Source organism: Carassius carassius, chromosome 19 (assembly GCF_963082965.1).
Source record: "Carassius carassius chromosome 19, fCarCar2.1, whole genome shotgun sequence".
Lineage (NCBI taxonomy): Eukaryota > Metazoa > Chordata > Actinopteri > Cypriniformes > Cyprinidae > Carassius > Carassius carassius.
In genome coordinates, this window is record NC_081773.1 from 26,268,979 (window position 1) to 26,296,751 (window position 27,773).

At 40.1% G+C, this 27,773-nt stretch overlaps 1 protein-coding gene across 1 annotated transcript in view; it reads left to right on the forward strand.

Moving 5' to 3' along the window:
• The first annotated feature begins 1,837 nt into the window (after window positions 1-1,837).
• Window positions 1,838-27,773, forward strand: part of LOC132095478 (integrin alpha-4-like) — a 31,203-nt gene continuing 5,267 nt past the window's right edge. Inside the window, exons 1-17 of the mRNA XM_059500525.1 lie at window positions 1,838-2,213; window positions 2,899-3,014; window positions 4,628-4,725; window positions 5,360-5,489; window positions 5,616-5,683; window positions 5,763-5,892; window positions 7,171-7,256; window positions 8,399-8,461; window positions 8,547-8,684; window positions 10,153-10,261; window positions 18,904-18,998; window positions 19,760-19,850; window positions 21,202-21,247; window positions 22,106-22,260; window positions 23,374-23,528; window positions 27,362-27,514; window positions 27,637-27,713. Of these exons, the coding sequence (XP_059356508.1) occupies window positions 1,864-2,213; window positions 2,899-3,014; window positions 4,628-4,725; window positions 5,360-5,489; window positions 5,616-5,683; window positions 5,763-5,892; window positions 7,171-7,256; window positions 8,399-8,461; window positions 8,547-8,684; window positions 10,153-10,261; window positions 18,904-18,998; window positions 19,760-19,850; window positions 21,202-21,247; window positions 22,106-22,260; window positions 23,374-23,528; window positions 27,362-27,514; window positions 27,637-27,713 (2,060 nt within the window). The 5' untranslated portion in view covers window positions 1,838-1,863. The remainder of the gene's footprint in view (window positions 2,214-2,898; window positions 3,015-4,627; window positions 4,726-5,359; window positions 5,490-5,615; window positions 5,684-5,762; window positions 5,893-7,170; window positions 7,257-8,398; window positions 8,462-8,546; window positions 8,685-10,152; window positions 10,262-18,903; window positions 18,999-19,759; window positions 19,851-21,201; window positions 21,248-22,105; window positions 22,261-23,373; window positions 23,529-27,361; window positions 27,515-27,636; window positions 27,714-27,773) is intronic.

The following is a 27,773-nucleotide window of genomic DNA, read 5'->3' on the forward strand; positions in this document are numbered from 1 at the left end:
TACAACGTCCAGAATAACCAAGCAAGTGATGCAGCTGGCTGGTCATTCATTGCCTCGCATTCTGAAAGAGAGAGAGAGAGAGAGAGAGAGACAAGACTCTCTTTCACACTTATTAAAGAGTCTCTGTGGATTCCTCCCTAAGGAGGAAGGAGAGAGCGGCTGTAACTATTGATAGGTACTGAAAGAAATGCACACATAAACTGTGAGTCTCAGAGCAAAAAAGTGACACACAAATGTGCTTAAAGAGTGTCTGAGAGACTTGATGATGTCCCAGGACTCACACTGTGCTCCTGATCCACAGCACATGTGCACTCGCTATTATCACTCAGAGGGGAATTGTGTCTGAGGCATCCTGAGACTCACACATTTAATAAGGCCACGTGTGTGCGTAATAATCTGCTTTGTCATAGTCATTAGTCTCTCATGAAAGTGAAAAAGGATTTAAAAGATGGTTAGATTGATAGATTGTCTGATAGAACAGTAGTAGACAGACATCACCCAAACTAAACAAGCTTTCACAAAGCCTTTAAAATCACGGCTTTATTTGTGTACATTGTTTGTGCTGCAAGACATTACCATCTGTCCATAAAACCCATTGCATTCCTCTATAACTGCTTCCACGACCTGTAAATCTAAAGTTTATGTATAAACAAATGTAAGCGGTCTGAGTCAAGTCAACCATATGAATTGAAAAATCGACTTTCACATTGTTTTGAAAAATATTCTGTATATCAAAATGTTATTTCAGATTCTTTTAATATTCTCTACTGAGAATTCTCTACTCTGTTTTACCACAATAAGTCATGTCATTTTCAAAAAGATGATTATCAAGCATTGTAACACTTTTTTTAGGGTTAATCATTTATATTTTAAATAAAAAATAAATTTTATTAAATTGTTTTATTAAATATTAAATTTTAATTTCATTTAATTTTAAATTTAATATTTGCAGTGTAATTCCAAATATAAAATGTTGTTTTGTTTTTTTATTAGATGAACCCCTTAAGTGTCAACCTCCATTTTTGAACATAGATGTGAAAGTGGACTATCCAAACTTAAACTGTTATAATTCAGGAAAGCTTTGGAATACAGACTCTTGTTTTGGTTGAACTCTCCTTTAAGAATACAATCTGCAGATTACTTAAAAAAAAAAAAAAAGAAAAAAAAGAAAGAAAGAAAAAAAAGAGGTTCCTGTGAGATTTTATTTAGGTCATTCATTTCTACCACGAAGAGCAACCGAGTGCCATGAAAACTCCATTTAATTTTCTTGATGCATTTTCGTGTCACATGTCTCGTCAAACCAAAGATTAAAAAAAAAAAAAACTCAGACCTTTCCGGATTTTTATTATAATTTTGACTCTAAAAGACCGTTATACATTTTTTATATGACACTTGACTCCACCCACTAAGGGTTATCTACCATTTACATGGTAACGCAATGTCCGATTTAAAAATGAAGTTGGATGCTAAGGTTTTAAGCTTTTAAGTGATACCAGAGACAGTTTATAAAAAGAAAAGGACTTTGGAGATACATAGTTTATTATGATTCGCCTACTGAAAAAATGTGATAGAGAACGAAAAGGCATTGGGGCCACCGGTGGGCGGTGAATTATAAGTAAAATTAAAAAATAAAATAAAAAAGTCGGATCGTATTTCTAAGCAGTTCTCAAACAGAACATCTGACGGTTTCTACATCGTGTTCTTCATCATTTCCTCAGTTTCTGGAGTCTGGAGACCTTAGAGCGTGTGAGAAGCGTCCGCGCGTTCCCGTCCCTGCGGCGCGTCCGCACTCACTTCAAAGGCTTCCCGGGACTCAGAGCGCTGTGACGTCATGAGACGCGAGGCGCGCATACGCTCGAGCAGATGAGATGCCGGAGCGCAACAGGCGAGCGCACATCTCGAGCTCACAACTGCAATGATAACTTCCTGATATCTTTACCAAAAGTTTATTCGAACTCTTTGCACTTTCGTTCCAAGGCAGCATTGGCTTTCTTTTGTGTTCTGTGTGGTGCTATGACTGCTGAAGGGATGAATTCATCACAACTCAATAGAGATTCGCTGAAGTGGAGATGTGTAGTTGGGATCATGTGGTACCTGTTGATTCTGTGTGACTGCTATAATCTGGATGTGGAGCATCCTTTAGTTTTCCATGGACCCAATGGATCATTATTCGGATACTCTGTTCTGCTTCATCAGCATGCTGAGGACTCATGGTAAGTGACTCGTGCTTTAGAAGTTTTGATGTTGTAGGCTAATTCAGAGCTGAATGGGCAACAATGAGATTTAAACTACTGTAATATTTTCCCTGCTCAGGAGCATTTTCTACAAATTTAGTGCATTTGTATTTCTAACCCAAGTCGAATCAATTATATAAATTATATTCCCATGTGTGAATGATTATGACTTTCACCTTTACAATCAAACTTTCATGCCAGTGTACATTTTTATACGCAATAATCACTGTGTCAAGCTTTAGAGTTGTTGGGAGTGGTTTTTCACATTTATTGTTCCAGAGATTACTTTATTATTTGTTTTTAATTCAAAGTCTTAATTAATAGGCCTAGAAGAATATTGTGAATTGCATCAAATGTTGCAGAAGAACTTGCTCATGATAGGATCTCACATGAGCATATCTGAGAGTTTCTTTTGCCCCAAGCCCTGAGTAAATTCAGACCATGGATTCATGTTTGCAAAACATGCTTTTCTCCATCTAAAACTATTTTAAACTGCATGCTTGTTGCTTTAATGCTATCTTATTAATTCACTGGCAAATATTTGTACTTATATTCATTTGTCGCACTGATGGATTCATTTATAATGAATCATTCTTTCTAAAATATTGATGTTGGTTTCAAAAGTGGCAAAACCCACTTGTTTAATGTCATATTTATTGTTAAGGCTGATAGTTGGAGCGCCTGTGGCAGATTCCAGCTTTTATCCTAATACTACCAAAAAGCCTGGAGCCATCTACAGCTGCAGTGTGAGGAGCTCCCAATGTGTGCAGCTCCCTGTTGGTAGGTCTTCCCTCCCTTACCTTCAGAAATCCAGCTTCTCTAAATGTTGTTTTATCTATAATCTGAAAGGTAGAGTTGTGTAAGAAATTCTTTTTAAAAAAGGTTACTCTTAAAAGTTAAGTAATATGTGGTCATTTGGCAATGAGTTTGGAGTAACAACAAATTTAATCAGTAAACTGTTATAGAATACTTAAGAGATCAGCAGTTCAAGTGGGGTCCAAAAGTTCACCAAAACATTGAAATCCCATTTAATCCTGAAAAAAATAAGTTTTAGGATTTTGCTAGATAATCAGATCTTAAAACTGCTCTCAAATCATGATGGAGAACATGATCATCAGGTTTTAGTCCATGTCAGCTCCAGTCATTAATGCTAATGGGGACAAAGAAAATAACCAAACAAAGACTGATCATATATTTATGTATGTATGTATATATATATATATATATATATATATATATATATATATATATATATATATATATATATATATATATATATATTCCTGTGGATCTCGTTTTTGTCCTTCTGTTTGCTGTAGACCAACTCTAAACAGTCAAGCATTTCCATTTGACCACATTGTCCCGTTTAGACTTCACACTTTCTGAGAGCACTTTGATTGAACTTTAGTATGCTTTATAGACCACTGACTGTGAAAACATCCTGTGAATGAATTCCCCATGCGGGGTAAGCCAGACTGTGGAGGGTTTCCTCCTGTCAAGAAGAGGATGCTTATATTCCCAGCCTGAAACAAGGGATGGGAGATAGTCCTCTTTGTAGATCAAGCTACAGGATATATATAGGTCGCAAATAAAATATCTCTGTTTAGTTAAGGGAAATGGCATTAAACAAATAATTTCCACCAAAAGCCAGGCCGGAGAGCAAACATGTTCATTTAGAGAATGTTGATGTGTCTGAAAAGGTTTCATTATTAGTGGCATTTGCTAAGAGAGGTATCACTATTATTATTGCTTGTATCTACTGTAACTTTCCCACGTAATTCACCGCGATTCATGTGCTATAGATGGGTTTTTGAGGAGTTGTGTGCTGTTACTTTTCTAGCCAATCAGGTTTATATGGGTTTCCCCTGGGAATAATAAAATGGCAGAGAAAAACTACAGTATAATAGACTTTCATTGAGTGACTGAGCCATACATAGGGACCAGATTTGGTTCTTAGAGACCTTTTCACTTGGGCCAGGAGGCAACCACAGGCTGAAAACATTCAAAATACCTTAGCAACCACATGCAGTACCCTGGCAACCATCTACAAGACCGCATTGTGTAGTTTTGTTCTGAAATGTAGGAATCTAGTTGCTGTTAATAGTTTTACAAGAAGATTTAATATGGTTTGGAATGGACATGGTTCATAAGTGATGCTCAAAGAAATTTTTTTACATCACAACGTGATACTTTCAGATATATTTGTAGACTTGTTTTTGCAAGTTTCACCACATGCTCCTCATCCGGTGTCATTTAAAACTGAGCTTGTGAGCCACAGGTGTGAATATGCTTGAGATGAAAATAATTTAAAAACAAGTTTGGGCTCTTGATTGATTGTGTAAATATTTTATTTTAGGCATATTAAGTGTATTAATTTGACTGCATGCTTTCAGGAGGGGTACAGCGCTGTGGAAAACACTGTTTGGCAGAGAATGATAACCAGTGGCTTGGTGTCAGTCTGTCCCGGCAGCCCTCAAAAGGCCATGTTTTGGTATGTCTTTTGGTCAAAGCATGCACTTCATTCACCAAGGCTGCATTTATTTGATCAAAAACACAGCTGTAATATTATGGTTTCTATCTTAATTCATTTTGAAATGTCATTTATTCCTGTCATGACAAAGTTGAATTTTTAGCAGCCTTTGCTCCAAAAATCAGTGTCACTGGATCTTCCAGAAATCAGTCTAATATGCTGCTTAAGAAACATTCCTTAAATATTGTAAATGTTGAAAACAGTTGCCGCTTAATGTGTGTGTGTGTGTGTTTAATGGAAACTGTGACATGCTAACATATAAATGTTTGGTGTAAAAAAAAAAGAGGCAGCAAAAACAGTTTTTTAACATTGGTCGTAATAAGAAACATTTATTAATAATGGAGCACCAATAATAATTGATTATTAAGTACCAAATCAGTATATCAGAATGGAGCAGTAAAGGCTGAAAATGTAGCTTTGCCATCAAAATAATAAATTAGTTGTTAAGATATAATAAATAGAAAACAGCTATCTTAAATTATAATATTTCATAGTATTGTTGTTTTATTGTATTTTGATCGAAATATGTACTGTATGATGATGGGTATAGTGAGTAAATAATTGTTAAGTAACACTGTTCTGGTTTAAACTTTAGGCATGTGGACATCGGTGGAAGAACGTCTACTACACTAGTAAAGACAATCAGAACAAGCTGCCACATGGTGTTTGCTTCCGTTTCAGCCCAGATTTGAAAAATGCCAATCATATTATCCCCTGCTATAAAGGTACAGATATCCATAACTACTGTATTGGTTAGGTTGTGATTCACAGGTTTAAACCTAGCATATCCTACAGCAAACTAATTGTTGCTTAGTGTCAAATGAGCACCAGTGTTCACTTTCTCTACTTAGATCATCAAAGGAAGTTTGGTGAAGGATATGGGTCATGTCAAGCAGGGATATCAAATTTATTCACAGAGGTATAAGGAACTTTTATGGCATTTTGATTGAGCTGGCATTTAATTCAATCGATTTGGTAAGAATACATTGGATTTGTAGGACATGATGGTCATGGGAGCCCCTGGTACCTCATACTGGACCGGATCCGTTCTTGTCTACAACACCACAAGCAACATTTCAGCTGCTTATGTGGATGATGAAGGCGAAGTTCTCTATGGCAGCTATTTAGGTGAGTTCTGAAATTGATAACAAATCCAAGTAAGCATATACAGTAGGCACAGTTATAAGAACTTTAGGCAGAATTATTGTGCTGTCTGCTAAGATACTTCATTTTATACAAATTCTAAGGCAGCATTTATTTTTCATGGAGAAGGCCATTCCAAAATGCATTGCAAAAAGATCATTGCATAAAAAGAGTTGAAGCTTCTTAGGCAGGTGCAAGATCAAGAGATACAACAAATCATGGAAAAGGGATCTGCACACTTGTTCTCACTTTATTTAGAAAAGTTAAAAGCCACAAGATCATTACATCTATAATGGCAGGTGTGTGTATGTGTATTCCTGCCTGTGCAGGTTTTGGAACAGAAATACTGTATGGTCTGTTTTTTTGTTTATTGTTTATTGGGTCGTGTTGGTAATAAGTGCTTTTCCTTTTGGGGTTTAGAGATACAGTGGTCTAATTTTGCTAAAATGTTTATTATTAAGCATGTAAAAAGATAAATATAATCCAGGGATCATCAGCTTCTTAAGACGTGCAGCAGGATAAAGACTTTTGCTTTTATATGGCATTAAGTTTTTCAGTTTAAACAGGAAACAGACACCGTTGCATAATTTACGAGCATCACACTGTTTCAAAATATGACTGTGTCACTTTGTTTTGATCTCATGGCAACCTATTTATACTTTCTAAACAAACATACATTTCAGTAATGTTTCATTTTAGTCATGGATATTGCATTTTGTACATGCGATTTTGTGGGTTCCTCTCTTAACAGTAAAGTAGTCAGTCAAATCAAATGTATTTGTATAAATTAGATTTTCACAATACATTTGTTATAAGCAACTAATAATAATATTGTAACAATGTTAATGTTTGTATTTAATATCTTAAAATCTTCACGCCCTTCAGACACATTTTAGTGTTTTTTGTCATTTATATATATATATATTTAAAAAATATGTCTTTACAGTTCTTTTTTATTTAAATGTTAGTTTTTTAGTTATTCGAGTTAAACTACATGAAAATAAAATTTTTTGACTTGGCAAATAGCTAAAGTAAAATATAAATATTTTTATATTCAATACAATTTTTATATTTTGTTTTATTTCAGTTAATGTTTATGTCACATTTTAGTTAACCATAATAACTCTGTAGATTAGGAAGATTTGGTCTTTAAATAATTGCTTTTTACTGTTTTTTTTTTGTTACAATTTTTACAGTGTTTTTGAAGACTTTGAATGGGCATTTGGGACATTTCATCACAATGTATGCTTTCCTTCCCATCAGGTTATGCTGTTGGTGCTGGACACTTTCTAGATCCTCAAAGCACTGAGATAGTGGGTGGTGCTCCCCAGCATGAACAGACTGGTAAAGTAAGGGTTAACACCACAACCACCACCACCACCATCATCTATTTATTAGAACAGACCCAATTTTGAAGTATTTTAATGTCACAGTTCTCTAGTTTGGTCAGATTGTTTGACACAGCCTGTAGGTTTTTGTAGCTTCATAGCCAGGGGTGCACATCATTTTTTCAGCCTGGTTCTCATAAGAGAACCTGGAGTTAGGTTTGGTTCTCACACTGCATATTGCATGACACATTAAATATAACTATAAAAAATGAATTAATAATAGTTATAATATTATTGCACTTTATTCATTTCGTTTTTTTAAAATAAAATAATAGTAAATAAACTAAATAATAGTGTGTGATAATATTATTAAAATAAAAGGCAGTTCTAGTATTAAATACAAAACATTTATTTTATAGTAAACTTCAAAATAAAATGTTAATATTTACTACTACTTTCTTTGTTTGCCTCTTTAAGAAGAATCGCTTTATGTATTCCCCAATTTTAAGTCGCTTTGGATAAAAGCGTCTAAAAATAAATAAATAAAAGCGTTTTTTTTGAAAACGGCATGGCATAGCTTAGATTTATGCTTTCAAGTTGAAAATAAAACGTTTATAGTACAGTTTGTGATCTAAAATGGTAATTGTGTATTAACAGCTGTCAACCATGTCGCAAATGCGCTGTCAGAACGTATTTATATTACGCATTTTTTATTTTGGTCACGCATGCGGACCTGCGGACCACTTATGTGCACCCCTGTTCATAGCAGTCTTCTGAATACACTATACTGAATATCAGTAGTTGTGTATAAATGGATTTAAATATGAGACCCTCTTGACATCTATACTCTTTAGACAGATGTAAAAGGTAAAACACTTAAACTGAACTCTTCTTCCATCTGTGCGGAAGAGGAAGTAGGTTTTTATTTGCAGATGTGCTGAGTTTGCAGTGTTTATGAGTTTTGTGGATAACGTTATGGTGTCTGTCTGATGATTTTACCAAAGAAACAGAGACTGGAAAAAAGCTCATCAGTGAGCTACCATTCATATTTGTGTTGAAACTATGTGAAAATGTATTTAATTCACCAGAATAAACAATCCATTGTTAGGCTACTGTGTGTTATAGTTCCCATTTCCAATATTCCTGTGTTTTTTTTACTCCAGGCCTACATATTTAGGATTGAGGGCAACACTTTGAAAATCGTTGCCAAAACCAAAGGCAAGAAGGTAAGAAATGTAAAGAATTTCCTAGTGTTCCTAGGTCATGTTCCTGCTGAATGAACACAATAGTGATGTTTGCTCCTGTTTACAGATTGGCTCTTATTATGGAGCTAGTGTATGTGCTGTTGACCTGAATGCAGACGGACTGTCCGATCTGCTGGTTGGGGCTCCTATGTTCAGCTCAGTCAGGGAGGAGGGACGTGTTCATGTCTACATAAACCAGGGAGAGGTGAGTGACATGATATGTGACCCTGGACCAAAAAGACAGTCTTGAGTGCTGGGGTATATTTTTAGCAATAGCCAAAAAAACATTGTAAGGGTCAAAATTAATGTTTTTTATTTTATGCCAAAAATCATTAGGATCTTAAGAAAAGGTCATGTTCCATGAAGATATTTTGTAAATTTCCTACCGTAAATATATCAAAACATAATTTTGGATTAATAATATGCATGGCTAATAACTTAATTTGGACAACTTTAAAGGCAATTTTCTCAATATTTAGATTTTTTTGCACCCTCAGATTCCAGATTTTCAAATAGTTGTATCTCTTTGCTCTATCCTAACAAACCATATATCAATGGGAAGTTTATTTATTCAGCTTTCAGATGATCTCAATTTAAAAAAATGTACCCTTATGACTGGTTCTGTGGTCCAGAGTCACACATATATTTCATTATGTTTTGATACATACCTATGATCTCACAAAGAAATTGTTTACTCTAAAAATAAAAGCAATAAAATAATGTTTGTTTGTTTTTAGGACCACCAAAAGTACCTTTAAAATACATTTTGTGTTTACACAGACACACATAAAATAATTTTTAAAAGTGATTTTTCTGGACCTAAACTATGCATAAAAATAAACGAAATTAAAAATAATAAATAAATAAATAAATATTATTGTATTGTTTTCTATGTAAATTAGCATAAATTAAAGACATTAAATCAAATTACTACCAAAAGATTTTAAAATATTTTTTTCTAAATTGTATTTTATTTTTAAATAATAATGAAGTAAATTATATTTATTTTATTATATATATATATATAATTTTAATATACATTATATTATTTTATGTTTATTCAACTGTATATTTTTTATATTATATAATATTTACTTATTTAAATATTTTTCTAAATAATATGTTTATATTATATATTTAATAAATTTGCATCGCTAAAAAAGATGTTAAAGGATGATGAGAAAATGTGCTTAATTTTTTAAACCATAAAGCTTTGGGTGGAATATGACCAGTATGTGATCTTGATGGGTTTGATGCAATTCACCCATTTATTCCTAACCATATTAATAATTTAATGGTACGAGTTTTAAATCTGCATATTTAGGACTGTTTTATATTATTGTGTTTGTTCAGTGTAGAAGTATGTATTCTGGCTTTGACTGTGACCACCAATGCCATATCAATAGAACAGGTTTCCCTTTCCCATAATGTCAAAAATTAACCAGCTACTCCAAAAAGCACCATGCTTTTAACACTTGACATATGAGTGCTTGACTATCACCCTTTTCTGTGTTGTTTTATGCTACCGCAAACAATAGTTAGCAAATTTTTTTGGTCATTGTTGAAGTACAAAAACCGTTTGGTCAACTGTGGTCAATTGTGCATCTGCTTCTAACACTTAACACCATGCTTCTGTTATAAATATCCTCAGCATCACTGTGTCTCTTTCTCAGGCTAAACTGAAAGAGGCAGACTTTGAGTTAGTTGGGAGTGACTCTTACGCGGCACGTTTTGGAGAAACCATCATGAACCTTGGTGATATTGATGATGACGGATATCCAGGTACAGTACTGTATGTCTGACTGACACATCAATGTCTGAGTATGGATCCTTTATAAACCACTTCAGTTTTGTACGTTTTTCACGGTGAATTGCTTTATGTGACTAGCCAAAGCCCCTTTCACACTGCCATTCCAGCAAATACACGGCTAAAGTGTTCCAGCAATTGTTCCCGGGTCGCTAGATTTTGCACTTTCACACTACCAGTGATTACCTGGGATATGTGCGTGCTTTCACAAACAACCCGTAAAGGTCCCGTAATGACACGTGACATCAGGGCGTGACGTGTAATGTACGAGTCGAAAACGTTAGGCACGTTATACTTTCACTGAAGCAAGCAAACGATCTCGGCGTCAGCGCGGAAAGTGAGGAACTAACAGATCTCTGTTTCATTACAGTTTGCACATATTTTTTCGTCGCGAACGTTGATCTTCCTTCAAAACAGCCGGTAAAAGAGTCGCACGATAACGTGCGTCATCACTTCGACACGGCATTAGATCTGGCTTTTGTTCACACAGCGCTCGTCCCGAGTTGAACCCAGCAATGTTACTAGGTCCCCGACCCGGGTTCAATGCCGGAATCAATCCCAGGACGTGTTTGCTTTTACACAGAAGGCGACCCGGCAATGTTCCGGCAATATGCCGGGTCCGACATGCAGTGTGAAAGGGGCTCAAGTGTACTAAAATTGTACTGTATCATGTTTTGCTGGATTTTAAAAATGGTTTTGTTTCGTTAAGGGTTTTTTTTTTTTTCTCAAGCAAGGTTTGATGGTAAACCTCAATGTTTCACTTCCTCATTTTGTATCTTCTTTATATTTCAGTGTCTGTTTTCTGTCATAGAAACCCTATCTTCACTTTAGAGTGGTTTCATGGCTAGATATTTCTTAATGTCTGAATCAGATTTGAAGATGATCTTGATAATTTTCAGTAAATTAAAGACAGAGGTTTGCAGACAGAGCATGGTTAGAAAGAACAATCTCACATCTACTATAGTGGACCACAGTAAAACAGCTGTTAAAAGAGTGAAACACGCCTGCTCACACATACTTAAACTTGCACAGACTTTACTGTCATATTGTCACATTGTTACTGACTAGTGCCAGTGCATCAGCATAAACCAAAACTATTCTATAAATAATGTTTTCAAGACTAGGATTTTCTCTGTTATAAAACGTACTCGGTTACTAAACGTAACCTCGGTTCTCTCTAGAAGAGCGAACGAGTACTGCGTCTTAGCTAAGACGCTACGGGAAAAGTCTCTTTTCACGAAATACTGAAGCAAAAAATTATCCTTAATTTTGTATTTTTGTAAAGCGCATTTGCAGCAGTACACAGCCATAGGCGAGACGGCTCGCTCGCTCACTGGCTTGTTCTGCGGCAACTGCACAGCCTATCGAGCGCAGGCTGATGCAACATCAGACCAATAAGGGCGCTTCGCGCCCTTCTTGCCACTTCCCGCCGAAACGGGTGTGGCCCAACCTATAAAAGGAGCTCGAAAAGGCTGACTCACCTGATTTATTTCATCGCCGAAGCGAACCAGAGTGAATCGTACGCACGGCAGAGAACGCAGTACTCGTTCGCTCTTCTAGAGAGAACCGAGGTTACGTTTAGTAACCGAGTACGTTCTCTTACGAGAGCTCTCTCGTACTGCGTCTTAGCTAAGACGCTACGGGAACCCGATGTAAAACGCCGTGCGCGCAGGGATCACACACCGATAAACCTGAAGCAACGCCCAGGATATACAGTGCACAGTCACCTGAGGGACTCACAGAGAGTCCGGGACAGAAAAAGGGGGAAAAAACCCTCCATCCCATATCCAGCAGCATCCGTAGATGCGGCAATATGACATCACACAGCCGAGGCAAGGCCTGACCAATGTGGCAATGCGGGTCTTACGCAATACTGCCCATATAACAGTCGGCAGCGTCTAGCGCTCATGAATTCAGAATTCCCCTCAGGGCCCTGATTCTTCTATACCGACAGCAGCCTTGCTTGCAAGGCGGGAACCTCCAGGTTATAGAACCTGATAAATGTAGACGGCGAGGCCCAACCCGCCGCCATACATATATCCTGCAAGGAGATCCCAGTAGACCACGCCCACGATGAGGCGACGCCTCTTGTGGAGTGTGCTCTGACGCCCAACGGGCACTGAAGGCCCCTGGAAGCGTAAGCTAACGCTATGGCGTCAACTATCCATCTGGATAGAGTCTGTCTCGAAACAGCCATTCCTTTGGAACGTCCACCGAATGAGACAAATAGCTGCTCCGTCTGCCTAAAGGCAGCAGAGCGAGACACATAAGCTCTTAAAACCCTGACAGGGCAAAGAAGACTCGAGTCTCCATCCTCCCCTGACACCGGCAGGGCGGACAGGGCAATAACCTGAGCCCGAAACGGTGTGTTGAGGGATTTCGGCACATAACCGTGCCTAGGTTTGAGTATGACCCTTGAGTCATTGGGCCCAAACTCCAAGCACGACTGGCTCACCGAGAGCGCGTGCAAATCACCCACACGCTTCACAGAAGCGAGAGCCAACAAGAATACTGTCTTGAACGACAGATGCTGAAGGCTAACCGATTGGATAGGCTCAAAAGGGGGACCCTTCAAGGCCTCCAAAACCGCCGCGAGGTCCCACATAGGGACTGACGGAGGCCTGGGAGGATTCAGCCTCCTAGCTCCTCTGAGGAACCGGATGACTAAATCGTTCCTTCCTATTGACTGACCGGACGCCGTTTCAGAAAACGCCGCGATGACCGCCACATAAACTTTGAGCGTGGATGGGGCTCTGCCCTTATCCAACAGCTCCTGTAGGAAGGAGAGGACCTCCGTCACCTCACAACTAAGGGGTGAATAACCTCGAGCTGTGCACCAGCTGGAGAACACCGACCACTTCGAGGCATACAGACGTCGTGTCGACGGAGCTCTAGCCTGAGTGATGGTATTTAGCACTCCCACTGCGAGATCAGCGGGTAACCGTTGAGTGCCCATACATGGAGGGACCACAACTCCGGTTGAGGGTGCCAAATCGAGCCCCTGGCCTGCGAGAGGAGATCTCTCCTCAACGGTACCGGCCATGGGGCGACATCCGCTAATTGCATCAAATCTGGGAACCATGGTTGGTTCTTCCAAAGAGGTGCCACAAGCAGTATTGAACATCTCGTTTCTCTCACCCGTTCTATCACCTGCGGAAGGAGGGAGACGGGAGGGAACGCATAAAGCGGGCAGCACGGCCATTTCCGTGACAGCGCGCTTTCGTTCTTGGAAAAGAATGCGGGGCAGTGAGCGTTTTCGTGGGACGCAAAGAGGTCCACCTCCGCCTTGCCAAATCTCTCCCACAACAGCCGAACTGTTTGCGGGTGTAGAGACCATTCGCCCGTAGGGACATTGCCTCTGGACAGCCTGTCTGGACCCAGATTCTGCAGTCCAGGCACATGCACCGCTCTCAGCGAGCGCACGTTGCGCTGAGCCCAAATCAGGAGGCGTTCCGTCAGCCTGTACAGGTTTCGGGACCCGAGACCGCCCTGGCGATTTATGTAGGACACCACGGACATGTTGTCCGAACGGACTACGACGTGGTGATCCTTGATATGGGGACAAAAGCGCGTCAGCGCATTCTCCACTGCCAGCATTTCCAGGCAGTTGATATGATGGAGCTTTTCCCGTTCTGACCATAGGCCAAAGGACGGTCTGCCTTCGAGCAGCGCTCCCCATCCCGAAGTGGAGGCGTCCGTCGACACCATTTTCACACTCGGGGAAGTCCCCAGGCTTACACCTGATCGGTACCAGCCGTTCGCTGTCCAAGGTGCTAGAGCCGCAACGCAGCTCTGATCGACCTTGAAATGCAGCCGGCCAGACGCCCACGCTCTGCGCGGCACCCGAGCCTTCAGCCAGAACTGCAGGGGGCGCATGCGGAGCAGGCCCAGCCGCAGAACCGGAGATGCTGAGGCCATGAGACCCAGCATCCTTTGACAGTGTTTGAGCGACACAGTCGCGCCGCAGCGGAAAGAACTCGCTGCGTGCTGAATGCCCATCGTGCGCTGTGGTGACAGTCGCGCCGTCATGGAACACGAGTCCAGAACTATACCCAGAAACAGGATCGTCTGACTGGGGTTCAGCGAACTCTTCGCCCAATTGACACTGAGGCCGAGCTTCTCGAGGTGATCGAGTAAAACAGCCCTGTGGTTCACGAGCTCCGCTCGTGATTGGGCCAGAACTAGCCAGTCGTCCAAATAATTCAGCACTCGTATGCCTCTGAGTCTGAGAGGAGCGAGCGCTGCATCCATGCACCTCGTAAACGTACGAGGAGCTACGGACAAGCCGAATGGCAGGACTGCAAACTGGTATGCCTGGCCCTCGAAGGCGAATCTCAAAAACCGCCTGTGGTTTGACGCTATCTGTATTTGAAAATACGCGTCCTTCAGATCTATTGACATAAACCAGTCCCCTCCGCGAATCTGCGCGAGGAGCTTCCTGGTCGTGAGCATTTTGAAACTGCGTTTCATCAATGCCTTGTTCAGCTGCCTTAGATCCAGTATGGGCCTGAGACCCCCGTCTCTCTTGGGCACCAGAAAGTATCTGCTGTACAGCCCCCCCTCGCTTTGAGCTTGAGACACAGGCTCTACAGCCCCTTTGCTCAACAGTTTCGATATTTCGGCCCGAAGTATGTGTGCTACTTCTGTTTTGACCGTAGTTTCGACGCGCGCTGAGAAGCGCGGTGGGCGTCGAGAAAACTGTAGCGAGTAGCCTCTCTTTATAATGCCTAGCACCCAATCCGAAACCCCTGGAAGCGCTGACCATGCATTCGCATGAATGGCTAAGGGCTGGATGTGACACGCGCTCCGTTGACTGGGCAACGGCGGCGCTCGAGTGTGCTGCGCATCTGAGGCGGGGAGCGCGCTGATCACAGCGGGCAGATCGCTCATCCTCGACCCCGTTCCGGCGCTTAACCGACTGGAGGGAGGCTGAGCGGGTCCCGTGGGACTCAATATATCTGCGAGTAACCGTGGGTTGCATGTGTGCACTTTTACCACTTCCAACTCGCCGTCTGCCTGTGCAGAATGTACGTGCACGGGCCTCGTTTTTACAGAAGCCCCGCGCCGTAAGTGACATAGTGTATGTGGGCACTGGGAAGTGGGCACGTTTACTATGCGGCGCGCTCGACCGATCTGTGTCGATCTTATGTGCGCCCGCCCTGTGTGCAGGGCTGTGCTTACATGTGGGGATGGGCACTGGGTAGTGGGCATCGTCACTGCATTTAAAGCACCATCGGCCGTGGCCGGACGAGCGTGCACGGGTTTCGTTTTTACAGAAACCGCATGACGCGTGTGACATAGTAATTGTGGGCACTGAGGGGTGGGCACGTTTACTATGTAGTGTGCGCGACCGACTTGAGTCGACATTATGAGCGCAGGCCCTGTGTGTAGGGCTGTGCTTACATGTGGAGATGGGCACTGAGGAGTGGGCATCGTCACAACATTTATAGCACCATCGGCCGTGGCCGGGACACCAGAAAAAACGCTGTTTTTGTGAAACATCTGGGTAGCCGTGATAACGGCTTTTGTGTGCAGGCAAGCGGGCACTCGTGCAGGCTTGCTCATTGCAGAAAACACTGAGGCAGTCGCAACTCTTGGAACTGCAACAGCGGCGCGCTTGGGTGAGAGCTCGGCCGCAGCGGAACTCGAACACCGGCGCTTTCCCAGCAGTGCTAGGATGCTTTCGGGGCTTCTGGCTTCACCGCAATCCTCTGCCGCGGCTCCCGCGGCGTGGGGCGACGGCTCGAAGAGCGAGAACGGGGTCCCGAGCTGCGTTGCTGACGCTGTCGTGATGGCGCAGCAGGAGGCGGTGGGCGTGACTGAGAGCTCTGTGGGGCCGGTCTAGAGCGGCTAGCTGCAGAACTGGAGCGCTTCGGCAAGAAGTGCTTGAACGCCTGTGAAGCTTTCTGGTCCTCGGCGAATCTCTCCACAAACTCGTTGACGGAAGATCCAAAGAGGCCGGTAGGAGTTAGCGGAGCGTCAAGAAACGCAGCGCGCTCAGACTCCTTGATGTCAGAAAGCGTCAGCCACAAATGCCTCTCAGCCACCGTAGCGGAAGCCATAACCCGTCCCATGGCCTGTGCAGCGGACTTAGCAGCGCGGAGGGAGAGATCCGAAGCACTCCTCAGATCCGCGAGACAGATCGCTTCAGGTCCCATCTCATCCAGCTTGCGGAGAAGATCGCCCTGGAAAATCTGTAGCATCGCCATGGTGTGTAACGCAGACGCAGCCTGCCCAGCAGCAGAGAATATCCGTGTGAGCAGCGATGACGTCATGCGGCAGGCTTTGGATGGCAACGCCGCCTTAGTCCGCCGTCCAGCAGAGGGCGGGCAAAGGTGCGCTGCTATAGCCTGTTCCACCGGCGGAAGTGACAGGTAGCCTCTGTTCTTAGCACCGTCCAGTGTGGAGAATGCTGGCGAAACAGATGAGCGGATTCTCGCCGAGAATGGAGCGTCCCAAGCCTTCGCCACTTCTTCGTGAAGCTCAGGAAGAAAAGGGGCGTGTTTTGAGCTTGAGGAAGAGCGCTCATCCGGAAGATAGCTACCATCCAGCCGGGAACGTGAAGGGGGCGCTGGTGCAGACCACTCGAGGCCGAGGCTCGCCGCGGCCAACGAGAGTACACGCATCAGCTCCTTATCGATATCCCCCCGTCTGCTGGGCCTCTGAGCAGCTGGCGCGAGATCCACGGAGCTCGTCCAACCCTCACTGCCCGAAGCCAGCAGAGAGCACGTGTCTTCTTCCTCCGACGCGGGCCTGAGATCCACTTCCTCCGATGACGCGTCGGCAAGCAGCGGACACTGAGCATCGGGAAGCGATGCAGGGGAGACCGGCGAAGCGGAGGGAACCGGCGAGCTCGGCCGAGCTGGAGGCGGTTCTGGTAGGCGCTGCGAGCGGCGCTTCTTACGGCGCTGCGGCGCAGCGGATGATGCAGGCTTCGAGAAGTATGCCAGGCGAGTCCTCAGAGTCACCATAGGCATCAGCTCGCAATGAGGACATCCTCCATCAGCGAGCGCGAGCGCTGCATGGTCTTCACCCAGACAGGAGACGCAGATGACATGACGATCTCCTTCGCTGAGCGGGGTTCTGCACGAGCCGCACGAAGGCATCTTTAAAAAGACGCAGCTCTTTTGTGAACGTGCGTCGCAGGGCGAACACACACACAGATTATGACAGAACAAGGATTATAAAGGATATGGGCGCCGGATAGCGCAGCAGGAACGGCAGTGGAAGGCGGCGGTGCCAGCGGCTTCAGGATGGCTCGTCCTGCTGATGTGCTCTTCCAGACGGCGCTTGCTTCCTCGTGATCCAGCGATGCGTGAGCTTCGCTGAAGAGATGAAAAATCAGGTGAGTCAGCCTTTTCGAGCTCCTTTTATAGGTTGGGCCACACCCGTTTCGGCGGGAAGTGGCAAGAAGGGCGCGAAGCGCCCTTATTGGTCTGATGTTGCATCAGCCTGCGCTCGATAGGCTGTGCAGTTGCCGCAGAACAAGCCAGTGAGCGAGCGAGCCGTCTCGCCTATGGCTGTGTACTGCTGCAAATGCGCTTTACAAAAATACAAAATTAAGGATAATTTTTTGCTTCAGTATTTCGTGAAAAGAGACTTTTCCCGTAGCGTCTTAGCTAAGACGCAGTACGAGAGAGCTCTCGTAAGAGAACCCAGATAGCTGCCTATTATCTGAGAAAACATCTATTAAAATCTATCTATTCTAATAAACCTAAAAATGTCTAGCACACAAATTATTAGTCTATCAGTTCTTGTCAGTATTGCATGCATTTTATGTATATTTGTAATGATTTCTCTGAAATCAATGCTTTCACTGAGCCTTTTTGTGAATAATATATCATGTGACCATGAACCACGAAAGCAGTCATAAGTTGCAGGGCTATATTTGAAGCAATAGCCAACAATACACTGTGTGGGTCAAAATTGGCTTTTGAATGGTTTTATGGTCCATATGTATATTATATAATGTATGCAATGCTAGGTTAGAACTTGACCATTTGACCAAACTAAGAAAATAATAGAATGTGACCAAAATAATGTACAGAACCATTCCAAAGTTTAGGAATAGTAATTTGTTTTTAAAGAAATTAATATTTGTATTAAGCAAGGATGCATTAAATTGTTTAAAAAGTGACAGTAAAGACATTCAAAAGATTTCAAATATATGTGCTGTTTTTTATTCAGCTTTCTATTCATCAACAAATGTTTTACTGTTTCCACAACATTTATAATAATTTTTCTTCTTAATAATTCTCCAATTCCAAATCGGCATATTAGAAAGATTTCTAAACGATTCTGTGACACTGAAGACCGGAGAAATGGCTGTTGAAAATTGAGCTTTGTCATCACAGGAATACATACAAATAATATTAAAATAGAAAACTGTATTTAAAAAAAATGCAATAGTATTTTTCAGTATTGCTGTTTTCACTATATTTTGATCTTATAAATGCAACCTCGGTGAGGCTTTTTTCAAAAATATTTTAAAAATATTTTTAATGCTATACATTAAAATGCTATACCTTACAGTTTTGCAACACTCATAAAATGCTGTCTCGTTAGACTGAACACTAGGTTTTGGAACAAAGCTAACGCAACAGTGCTTGTGTTTCAGATGTGGCCATCGGAGCCCCTCAGGAGGACGATCTGCGTGGTGCTATATATATCTACAATGGGAGGAGAAGTGGTATTGGACAGAGTTTCTCTCAAGTACGTTCCCCAGCTGCTGTTTATGCTGATATTATGGGTAGGGAAGCATGAAACGGAGGCGGGAAAGGTCAGACCTGAGCAGTCCTTCCCATCCTGTGCAAATTGCCCTATTGTTTTGAGTCTTTCTTCTTCTCTCTTCCACACTGGATTACTAAGTCTTCAGTCCTGAAATCCTTCTCTCTCCATGTGTAGTTTCGAGCAGTGATCAGGACAAATCCAAATCATGAGAATCCAGTTATAAAGACAAATGTTTAAAAAGGACATCATCTAATTATATTAACTTCAGGCCAAAATGATTACATACAGGATGTTTGTAGTGATCAGCAGCAGCTCTTGTGGCCTAGTGACACTACTGTTTCTACTGTACAGGTTTTTACAATGAAACCCACTCAACTGCTACTCAAAACTAGCCCAATTATGTTTTGAAGGGGGTCCCCCAGTAAATCGCATTAAGGTGGGGGTAAAATATATGTTTTTGTTGTGGTTTCCCTGGGGCTAAATATCACGTTAATGGAATCGCTTAAACCTGCGGACATGAAAAAAAAAACTGCGGCAAGAGTATTAAAGTAGCCCAATGTTTTTCAGTAGTTGCGGCACAATTACAATGACATGAATAATCCCGCCTACTCTAAAGCGATACTAAACTGCAGTGGAAACGCAAACGGAGCCGTGCCGTACTGAGCCGCACTGAATTGTACCGCGCAGTGGAAAAGTGCCATTAATATTTTCTGAATGCTGTCTTTGTGCTTTCTTCAATGCAGAGAATAACGGGCTCTTTGTTGGGCAACAACTTCAGGATGTTTGGCCAATCAGTGTCTGGAGGAGTTGATGTTGATAGCAACAATTACCCAGGTAACGCTTTAAGCACAAAAACATAAATAGCATATGTTTCCTCTGGGAACAGGAAGCATGTTCAACCTACACTACTTTCAAAAGTTTGGGGTCAGTAGTATTTTTTTTTAACTTAATACTTTTATTCAGAATGTATGCATTGTAAAAAAAAATTGACATAAAAAATACATTTATAATGTTACAAAATATTTAGTTTAAATAAATTGTGTCCTGAAAGAATCTTGAAAAAATGATCATAGTTTCCACAAAAATATTAAACAGCACTGTATATTGAAATATTAAGCTTTTTAACATTAGGCATATTTTAGACTGATTTCTGAAGGATCCTGTGACCCTATAGACTGGACCTCAGACAAAGTATTAGAGAGTGGTGTTACTGCCTCAACATATAGTTGTTCAGTTCTGTGCACACTACTTGTATTTAATGTAAATGTGGTCACCACTCCCTGACATTTTGGGAGTGAATTCACTAGTCAAATGTGGTTTTGCTTTCTGTAAACAACCAAACTCTGCATGTACAAATGAAGAGCAGCCAGTTAGTGTGTGTACATGGCCATATTATAGCACCTCTTTAGAGGAAATGACATGGTGCGACGTTTTCAGATCACCATTTGTGTTATTAATTATGCTGTGGGTGTCAGCTGTGAAGAACTTCCTTAGTATGTATCACAAATCAAAAAGAGACACAAAATAGAGCTGACACAATATATTTTTTCTCTCAAATGTGTGTTTTTCAAGGCTGAAAAATATGCACAGAACCAGAATGGACAAGTACTACATACTGTTGTGAAATAAAGTAGTAGTACTGTATGTTTACTGTGAACAGTATGCAAATCTTCTGTATGAAGGAAATACCCTGATTACCTAGCCCACTACTTTTTCTGAAATTTGCAATTAAAGCACAGTGTGTGGAATATGATGTACTCAACTTGAACTTCCATTTAATTAAGAACAAGCTGCAGCCTGTTTTCAGGCTCGCTATTTGTCATGAACTGCCTTTTTTATTATTTTGTACTGTTCTCTGAGGTTCACTTACAATGTTATCAACCTGTGTTTGCGCCTTTGTTATTTACACTATATATTTGTGAATCTGCATTGATCTTCTTCTGTGTAGGTGATGTTTAGCCACACTATTACGTCATAGAGTGGTACATTACACAATTTGTCGTTTTCGCAATATAGCTTCAATATAAACTGTTTTTAGACTAATGGGAAAGTTTTGAGTTCTGAAGGTTCTGAGACCTTGTTTATAGAATTATTTAATATTTTAAAGAATACTAGTGCACTTAGGAATGAGTGAAAGAATAACCCAGTCAGGTATGTTTTATGGGAATTTTATGTTCTCACCCAGATGTTGCAGTGGGAGCTTTCCTGTCAGACTCAGCTGTCGTGTTCAGGTAAAAACAGCAGATGATTTTTTCACACACATTTGCTGTGGTAACTTTTAAGATTTGGTATTGTCATAGGAATTTATTTCTGCATAACTGAATGTGAATGCTCATCATTGAATTCTATACATCTTCCACTCCTAAAGTTTACTTAAGCTAATTTTATGTTGTTTTCCATTTCCAATAAGACTATATAACTTTATTTAGAACATTTAAATACATTCCATAGAATTATGTTAATTATCTTCTAAAATCAGCATGTAAATGCAAAAAAAGATAACATATTATGTAGTGTATTCCATAGCAGGCTTAGCTATAATGGAGACGGGTGCTAATTGTAAAAAAAAAAAAATTGGATCCTGCAATTAAAAATCTATATACTAACTTAATTCATCAACTAAATTTTATTAAAAACTCTAAACACTTTCGTAACACTTTATGTCAAGCCTTTTTGTACCATGCATTATAAAGGGTTTTTAAAGGGTATAATGCAACATAATGATTCATAATGTGTGTTGTAATACATTATATATTGTTGTAAATAATTGCAACCAGATTTAAAATGCATAATGTAACAATGAATCGATGGTTACAGTTTTTCACGAGATAATATAATGCATTATAAGGTGCATTAGAAGGCATAATTAATCTATTAAAACTACTTTTGTAATGCATTATGCATGAAGACTTTAAGTAATGCTACCAACACTTTAAATGGAAAAGATAAAGTTTTTTTTTTAATACAGCACAATAAAAAAATATACCAATAATTAATCACAATATGTATGACAGACTCCCTGGATAGCCCTGGCCTCCTGTGGTAATTTTTGGACCTGACAACTAACCCAGTAACTCTGGTTGTTTCAGGACGCGTCCAGTAGTGAAGGTGGATGCTGTCATGTTGCTGCCTGAGAGCTTGAACCGGTCCATAGCCCAGTGCACTGAAAACGGTCTTCCTGCTGTATGTGTCAAAGTTAAAGTGTGCTTTAGTGTCGAAGGGAAAAAAATCCCAGGACTTATAGGTAAGAGCATAACCGTTTTGAAAACTGTACTTTTGACTTAAATTCCCTTCAAATCAACAGCATTTGTTCAATAAAATTCAAAACAGTGATTCAAGACCATTACGCAACTTCCTGCAGTGCTATCTGACTTTTTAGATACGATTTGAAGTGACCTGTGATATTTTGAGCTTCCCACACATGCTCTCAGAGTTCAAGGATGGACTTTGTTTGCGAGAGGTTGTGTGTTAGCTGGTCTTATCAGCATGTGCTGAAGGCAGTGGCAGTTCGCTGTGCTTCACATCTTTCCTAGCTCTTTATCTCAGCCCCACATCCCCTCTTTTGTTGTGGCGGTTGGAGGGCTCAGGGTGTGTGTAAAGGCCTGCCTTCAATGATAGATTGACGCTCTCTGTCCAAATAGAAAACAACAGAGCCGTGCTTGATGACAAATACTCATAATCTTGAAACTGATATGAAGCAGCGACGGCAGAAATGTGCCACCCAGAGATTTTGCTTTGGCGCTTATACAACAGTAGATTGATACAGTATATCTGTCCATTTACAGGACTGCTTCATGTGTTATTTAACAGTGCGATAATAAAGAGCGGGATGTCCCAAACAAGAGTAGAACTGTTTCGTTTCATTGTTAACAGTCACACAGGAACATCATAACGGCTTTGACTGTAGCTCATCCAATCTGAATTCATAATCAAAATTGTCTATTTTATATTATTAGAAGTACTGTTTTTACCCTGATGCCACGTTTTCATTTTTTTCCCTAATGAATAACCTTTTGATTAGCCTTCATTAAAGAGAAAATAATTAACTTTTAATTTGTATTTAAGTATTTAATTCACTTGCTCATCTAAAACGGGTGTTATTTATGACCAATTTTTGTTGCATTTGCATAGAGCCTTTCTGTCCGCTAAATCTGTATGACCTCAATGTTCAAATGTTTTTAGGCTTTCTTTTTTTTTTTGCATTTGATGCAATTAAAATATTTTCAGCATCTTACACATCCCCTGAAGTTCCTTCACCATAAGATGATAATGAGATTCTGAATTGTTCTGAAGATTTAACAGGTTGTCTTTGCCTAACTGTAACTTTGTCTCTGGATGCCATATTCCTCCTTTGCAGAGCTGAAGTACAACATAACAGCCGATGTTCACCACAAAGATGGCTTCCCTTCCCGATTTTATTTCATTGGAAATGCCACATCCAATGTTACATCGGGGAAAGTGAAGGCCAAGCATCAGCAGCTCACTTGTGCCACCCATCAGGCCTTCATGAAGGTGCGAGACTCTGTTTATGTTCTTTGCCTGTATTGGAGGATGTCACGTTATGACTTTAGTCTTAAACAAATTACTGTACATTTTATGACAAAGGCAGATTCATAATTTAGTTTATTTTAGAAGTTACCCCGACACTGTTTTTTGGATTTAGAAATGTTGTTGTTTGGTGTTTTATATATTTATTATATTTATATTTATAATATATTTATTATATATATATATATATTATTTATATATATATATATATATATATATATATATATATATATATATATATATATATATATATATATAAACTTTTCATGTTTCTGTTTTGCTTTAATTTATTTTTATTGTAGTTCTAGTCATTTTAGTACTTATTCTGAGTCTTTTTATCTAATATTTATATGTAATTCCAGCTATATTTTAGTTAACAAGGATGGTTTTTATGTTTGGTTGATAACACTTGCATATTGCATGTTCATACAGAATATATAAACATGAAGGATCTTATTAGATAAGGAGTTCTGAAGGTTAAAGTGATTCAAAACATGTGTTCGTTGTAGGACATATTTTCCTCAGTTGATTGTACATAGATTTAGATTTGCCTCTTTGATGTCTTTGATTTGTCACTTGCGTGAGGGTCAAAACTAATAGTTAATTTATACCATTTATTATGTTGGAGTTCTTTTACCGTTCATCGTTCGCTAGTGAGAAACATTAGTTAGATTAAGTACAGGAACGAAAATCCCTTAGGTACAGAAAACTCCTCCAGCATTTCAGTGTATGGATGAAATTCATGTAAAAAGCCAGATGGGTCTTGATGTTTTCTTAGATCGACCCCTGCTGTGTGTCCCAAACGTAAATCCTCTATGCAAAAGTGCTGATTCAGACCGAAGCGCGTGGACTTCGCCACCGTCACTCTGCTCTTCATGCTGGAGTTAATCAGCCTCTCTGAGAAACCCAGGTGGTGTGACTCTCTCTCTAGGTTTACAGCGTGGCTCCACGCAGGAGGCCGGAATGATAAAGAGGCTCTTACAGATAGTTTGTTGGAGTCGATAGCAGGTTGTCGCTGCTGGCGAACAGGAGGAAGAGCCAGGCAGGATGGTGCAGAAAGACACCTTAGACAGTTGATAAAGTGCAGATAGATGGCTCTGTGAGTATGAGTGAATGTTCCAGGTGTTTGGTGGGCCCCTCTGGACACCTCTCCCTCTGTCTCTTCCCGTAATCAAGGCCATCTGATCCAGCTCATGTTTTACACAGTAATTAATGGAGGCCTGTGTGTAGCTTCACTGTTATTAATGGCTGCTGATGGAGACGATGGCCATAAACAAGTGTGATTATCTGTCAGAGGTAAACCTAAACAAGGAGGCTGCTATATTCCAGGTATTTTTAGAGCTTAATTATTAAAGAGCAATAAGAGTAATGAACGGAACAACAACAGATGAGGTGGACGCTTTGTGCTGTGTTTTAGAAAGGTGACAGAGGAGCTTGTCGAGCCTTGTTATATTTTGTCATATTTACTATTTATTATTAGAACAGGAAGTTTGAGATGGGTGTATCCAATGGTGTGTTAGTTTTTAAAAATAGCTATAGTCTTGTTTATGTCAGTTGCTGCTTGCTAATATGCAGGGGGTATTGGTGAGAGCGACGTTGTTGACATTTTTTTGGAAAAAGTCTCTTATGCTAAGCAAGACTGCATTTATTTGATCACAAATACAGCAAAGACAGTAATATTGTGAAATATTATTTCAATTTAAAATAAATGTTCTCTATTTTCGTATATCTTAAACTATGATTTATTTCATGTGATGGCAAATTCACATAATCCTTCACAAATCATTTTGATATGCTGATTTACTCCTTAAGAAATCTTTATCTTATTTAAATTCTCATCCTAATTAATGTTGAAAAACACTGTGCTCTTTAATATTTTCTTGTGGAGTTTTTCAGGGCTCTTTGATGAATAGAAAGTTTAGTGCCTGTCTTAAAAGTGCTAGTGTGATTTGACATCTACTTTTACATTTAATGCATTTGGCAGGCACTTTTATCCACATTGTAGCTCCTGTAGCTATGGGCTTGACTCCTAGGCAGATAATGAACTGATCAAATGTATTCTGTGCCTTGAATGCAATCTAAGTTGAAGCTGCTTTTGATAAAAATGTCTGTCAAATGCATAAATGGAGATGCATTGTAAGTGAAGTTCCACCTTGAAAACGAGTCCAACCTCAGAATTGTGGTCTAGACAGCTTTACTTTAGTGTTTATTTATTATACAATCCATTACTCCCATTTCCGGTTTTAAATACTGCAGTGCAGGAATGAGTTGATATTATTTTCTTCAATACCTCTCCACCGAAAACAAAAGGAAGCCTAACTAAAGTGCTGTTGTTTTGATAGTGTGTCACTGAGAGTTGGAAATGTACCAGGGCTGAATTTCTGAAAAAGCAAGCAATGTTTTAGCTCTTGTTTTGAGCTGAATAAAGGTGTGAAGGAAACACCCAGTTGCTTCATGACCATGTAAAGCCATTCTCACCACCCATAGTGAACCACAGCAGTTTTCTCATAAAATCATTCTACAGGTTCCTTGAAATATCACCCGTCTGTCTGGGCTGTACCTATGAGATTAGACATGCCAGTAATACACTAGATGCGTGTGAGAACATTTGGATGACTGAGTTTAGCGGCCACATCCTGAGCAAAGTATGCAAGTTCACAGCTTTGACTTTGAGTTTAGCCTTTGCTGCAGAAATGAGTGTCTCTCTGAGGTTGTTGTTGTGGCTGGAGTCCAGCTCATTTACACTGGCCATGGAAGAGCTTTCCAAAACCCCGGTCACACATCTCCCCTGCAGCTACATACGGGCCCGAGAGACCCCACAGGACAACTCCCAACCACTGAGCCCCCAATTAGAGACGGCCATCACAGCTGACAGAGCAAACCTGCATGAATTATCTGCACTTAGGTTAGGAAAATGAAGATGATAGGAATAAAAAATATTGGGTCGGTAAGGTTTTTAGATGTTTTTAAACAAAGTCTCTTCTGTTCAACAAGGCTGCATTTGTTTGTTCAAAAATACAGTAAAAACAGTAATATCGTGAAATATTGTTATGATATAAAATATCTGTTTTCTATTTTGTTATATTTTAAAATGTAATTTATTCCTGTAATGCAATGCTGAATTTTCAGCATCATGGCTCCAGTCTTCTGTGCTACACGATCCTTCAGAAATAATATGCTGGTTAATTATTATCAATGTTTGAAACATTCGTGCTTCATATTTTTGTGGATACCATGACGTATTTTTGTCCTGATTTCGTTGAGTAGAAAGTTAAAAAGAACAGCATTTATTTTAAATAGAAATGTTTTATAATGTCAAGACGTTTTTTTTTACTGTATTACTGAATTAAACGTTTTAATTTCCTTCCAAAGATAAATAAATAAATTGTACTGATTGCAGATTTTATGACAGTACTAGTGCACAAGTAGAAACTAATCGAATCATGTGAAATTTGACCAAATGGCATATAGCAGGAATGATTCAGAAACCTGTTTGGAAACAATTATTAAAAATATAAATCAATTGTAATATTATAAATGTCTTTACTGTCACTTTTGAACAATTTAATTTAAGAGTATATCGGAGCACCTTGCATTGGTGGAGGTGACATTTGGATGGAAAAACTTGCTATTATTTATATATATATATATATATATATATATATATATATATATATATATATATATATATATATATATATATATATATATATATATATATATATATATATATATATATATATATATATATATATATATTTTTTTTTTTTTTTTTTTTTTATTTCTCACATGTGCAGAAAGACATCCGGGATATCTTCTCACCCATCCATTTTGAGGTGAAATATGAACTTGGAGAGCACCACGTGCTACAGAAGGACTCCGGGGACTTGCATTCGCTCAAACCCATTCTACAGCAGAAGGACGAACAAAGCAACGTTGTGAAAAACAATGTCTGTCTTTCTTTATTTCTCAATCTTTGCTTTGTTATTGTGGTTCATTTCTGTGGCCACTTTATTAACCTCATTGTAAGTCACAATGTGTCTTGATTTGAAATCTTTCTCTGTTTCTGTAGACCATCTTTGCCAGATATTGTTCCTGGGAAAACTGTTCGACCAACCTACAGGTTTCTGCTCATCTGGTTTTACCACAGTAAGTCATCAACGTGTTTTCTATGCAGACTGGGTGCATCTCTTGGAAATTGCAGAGAAA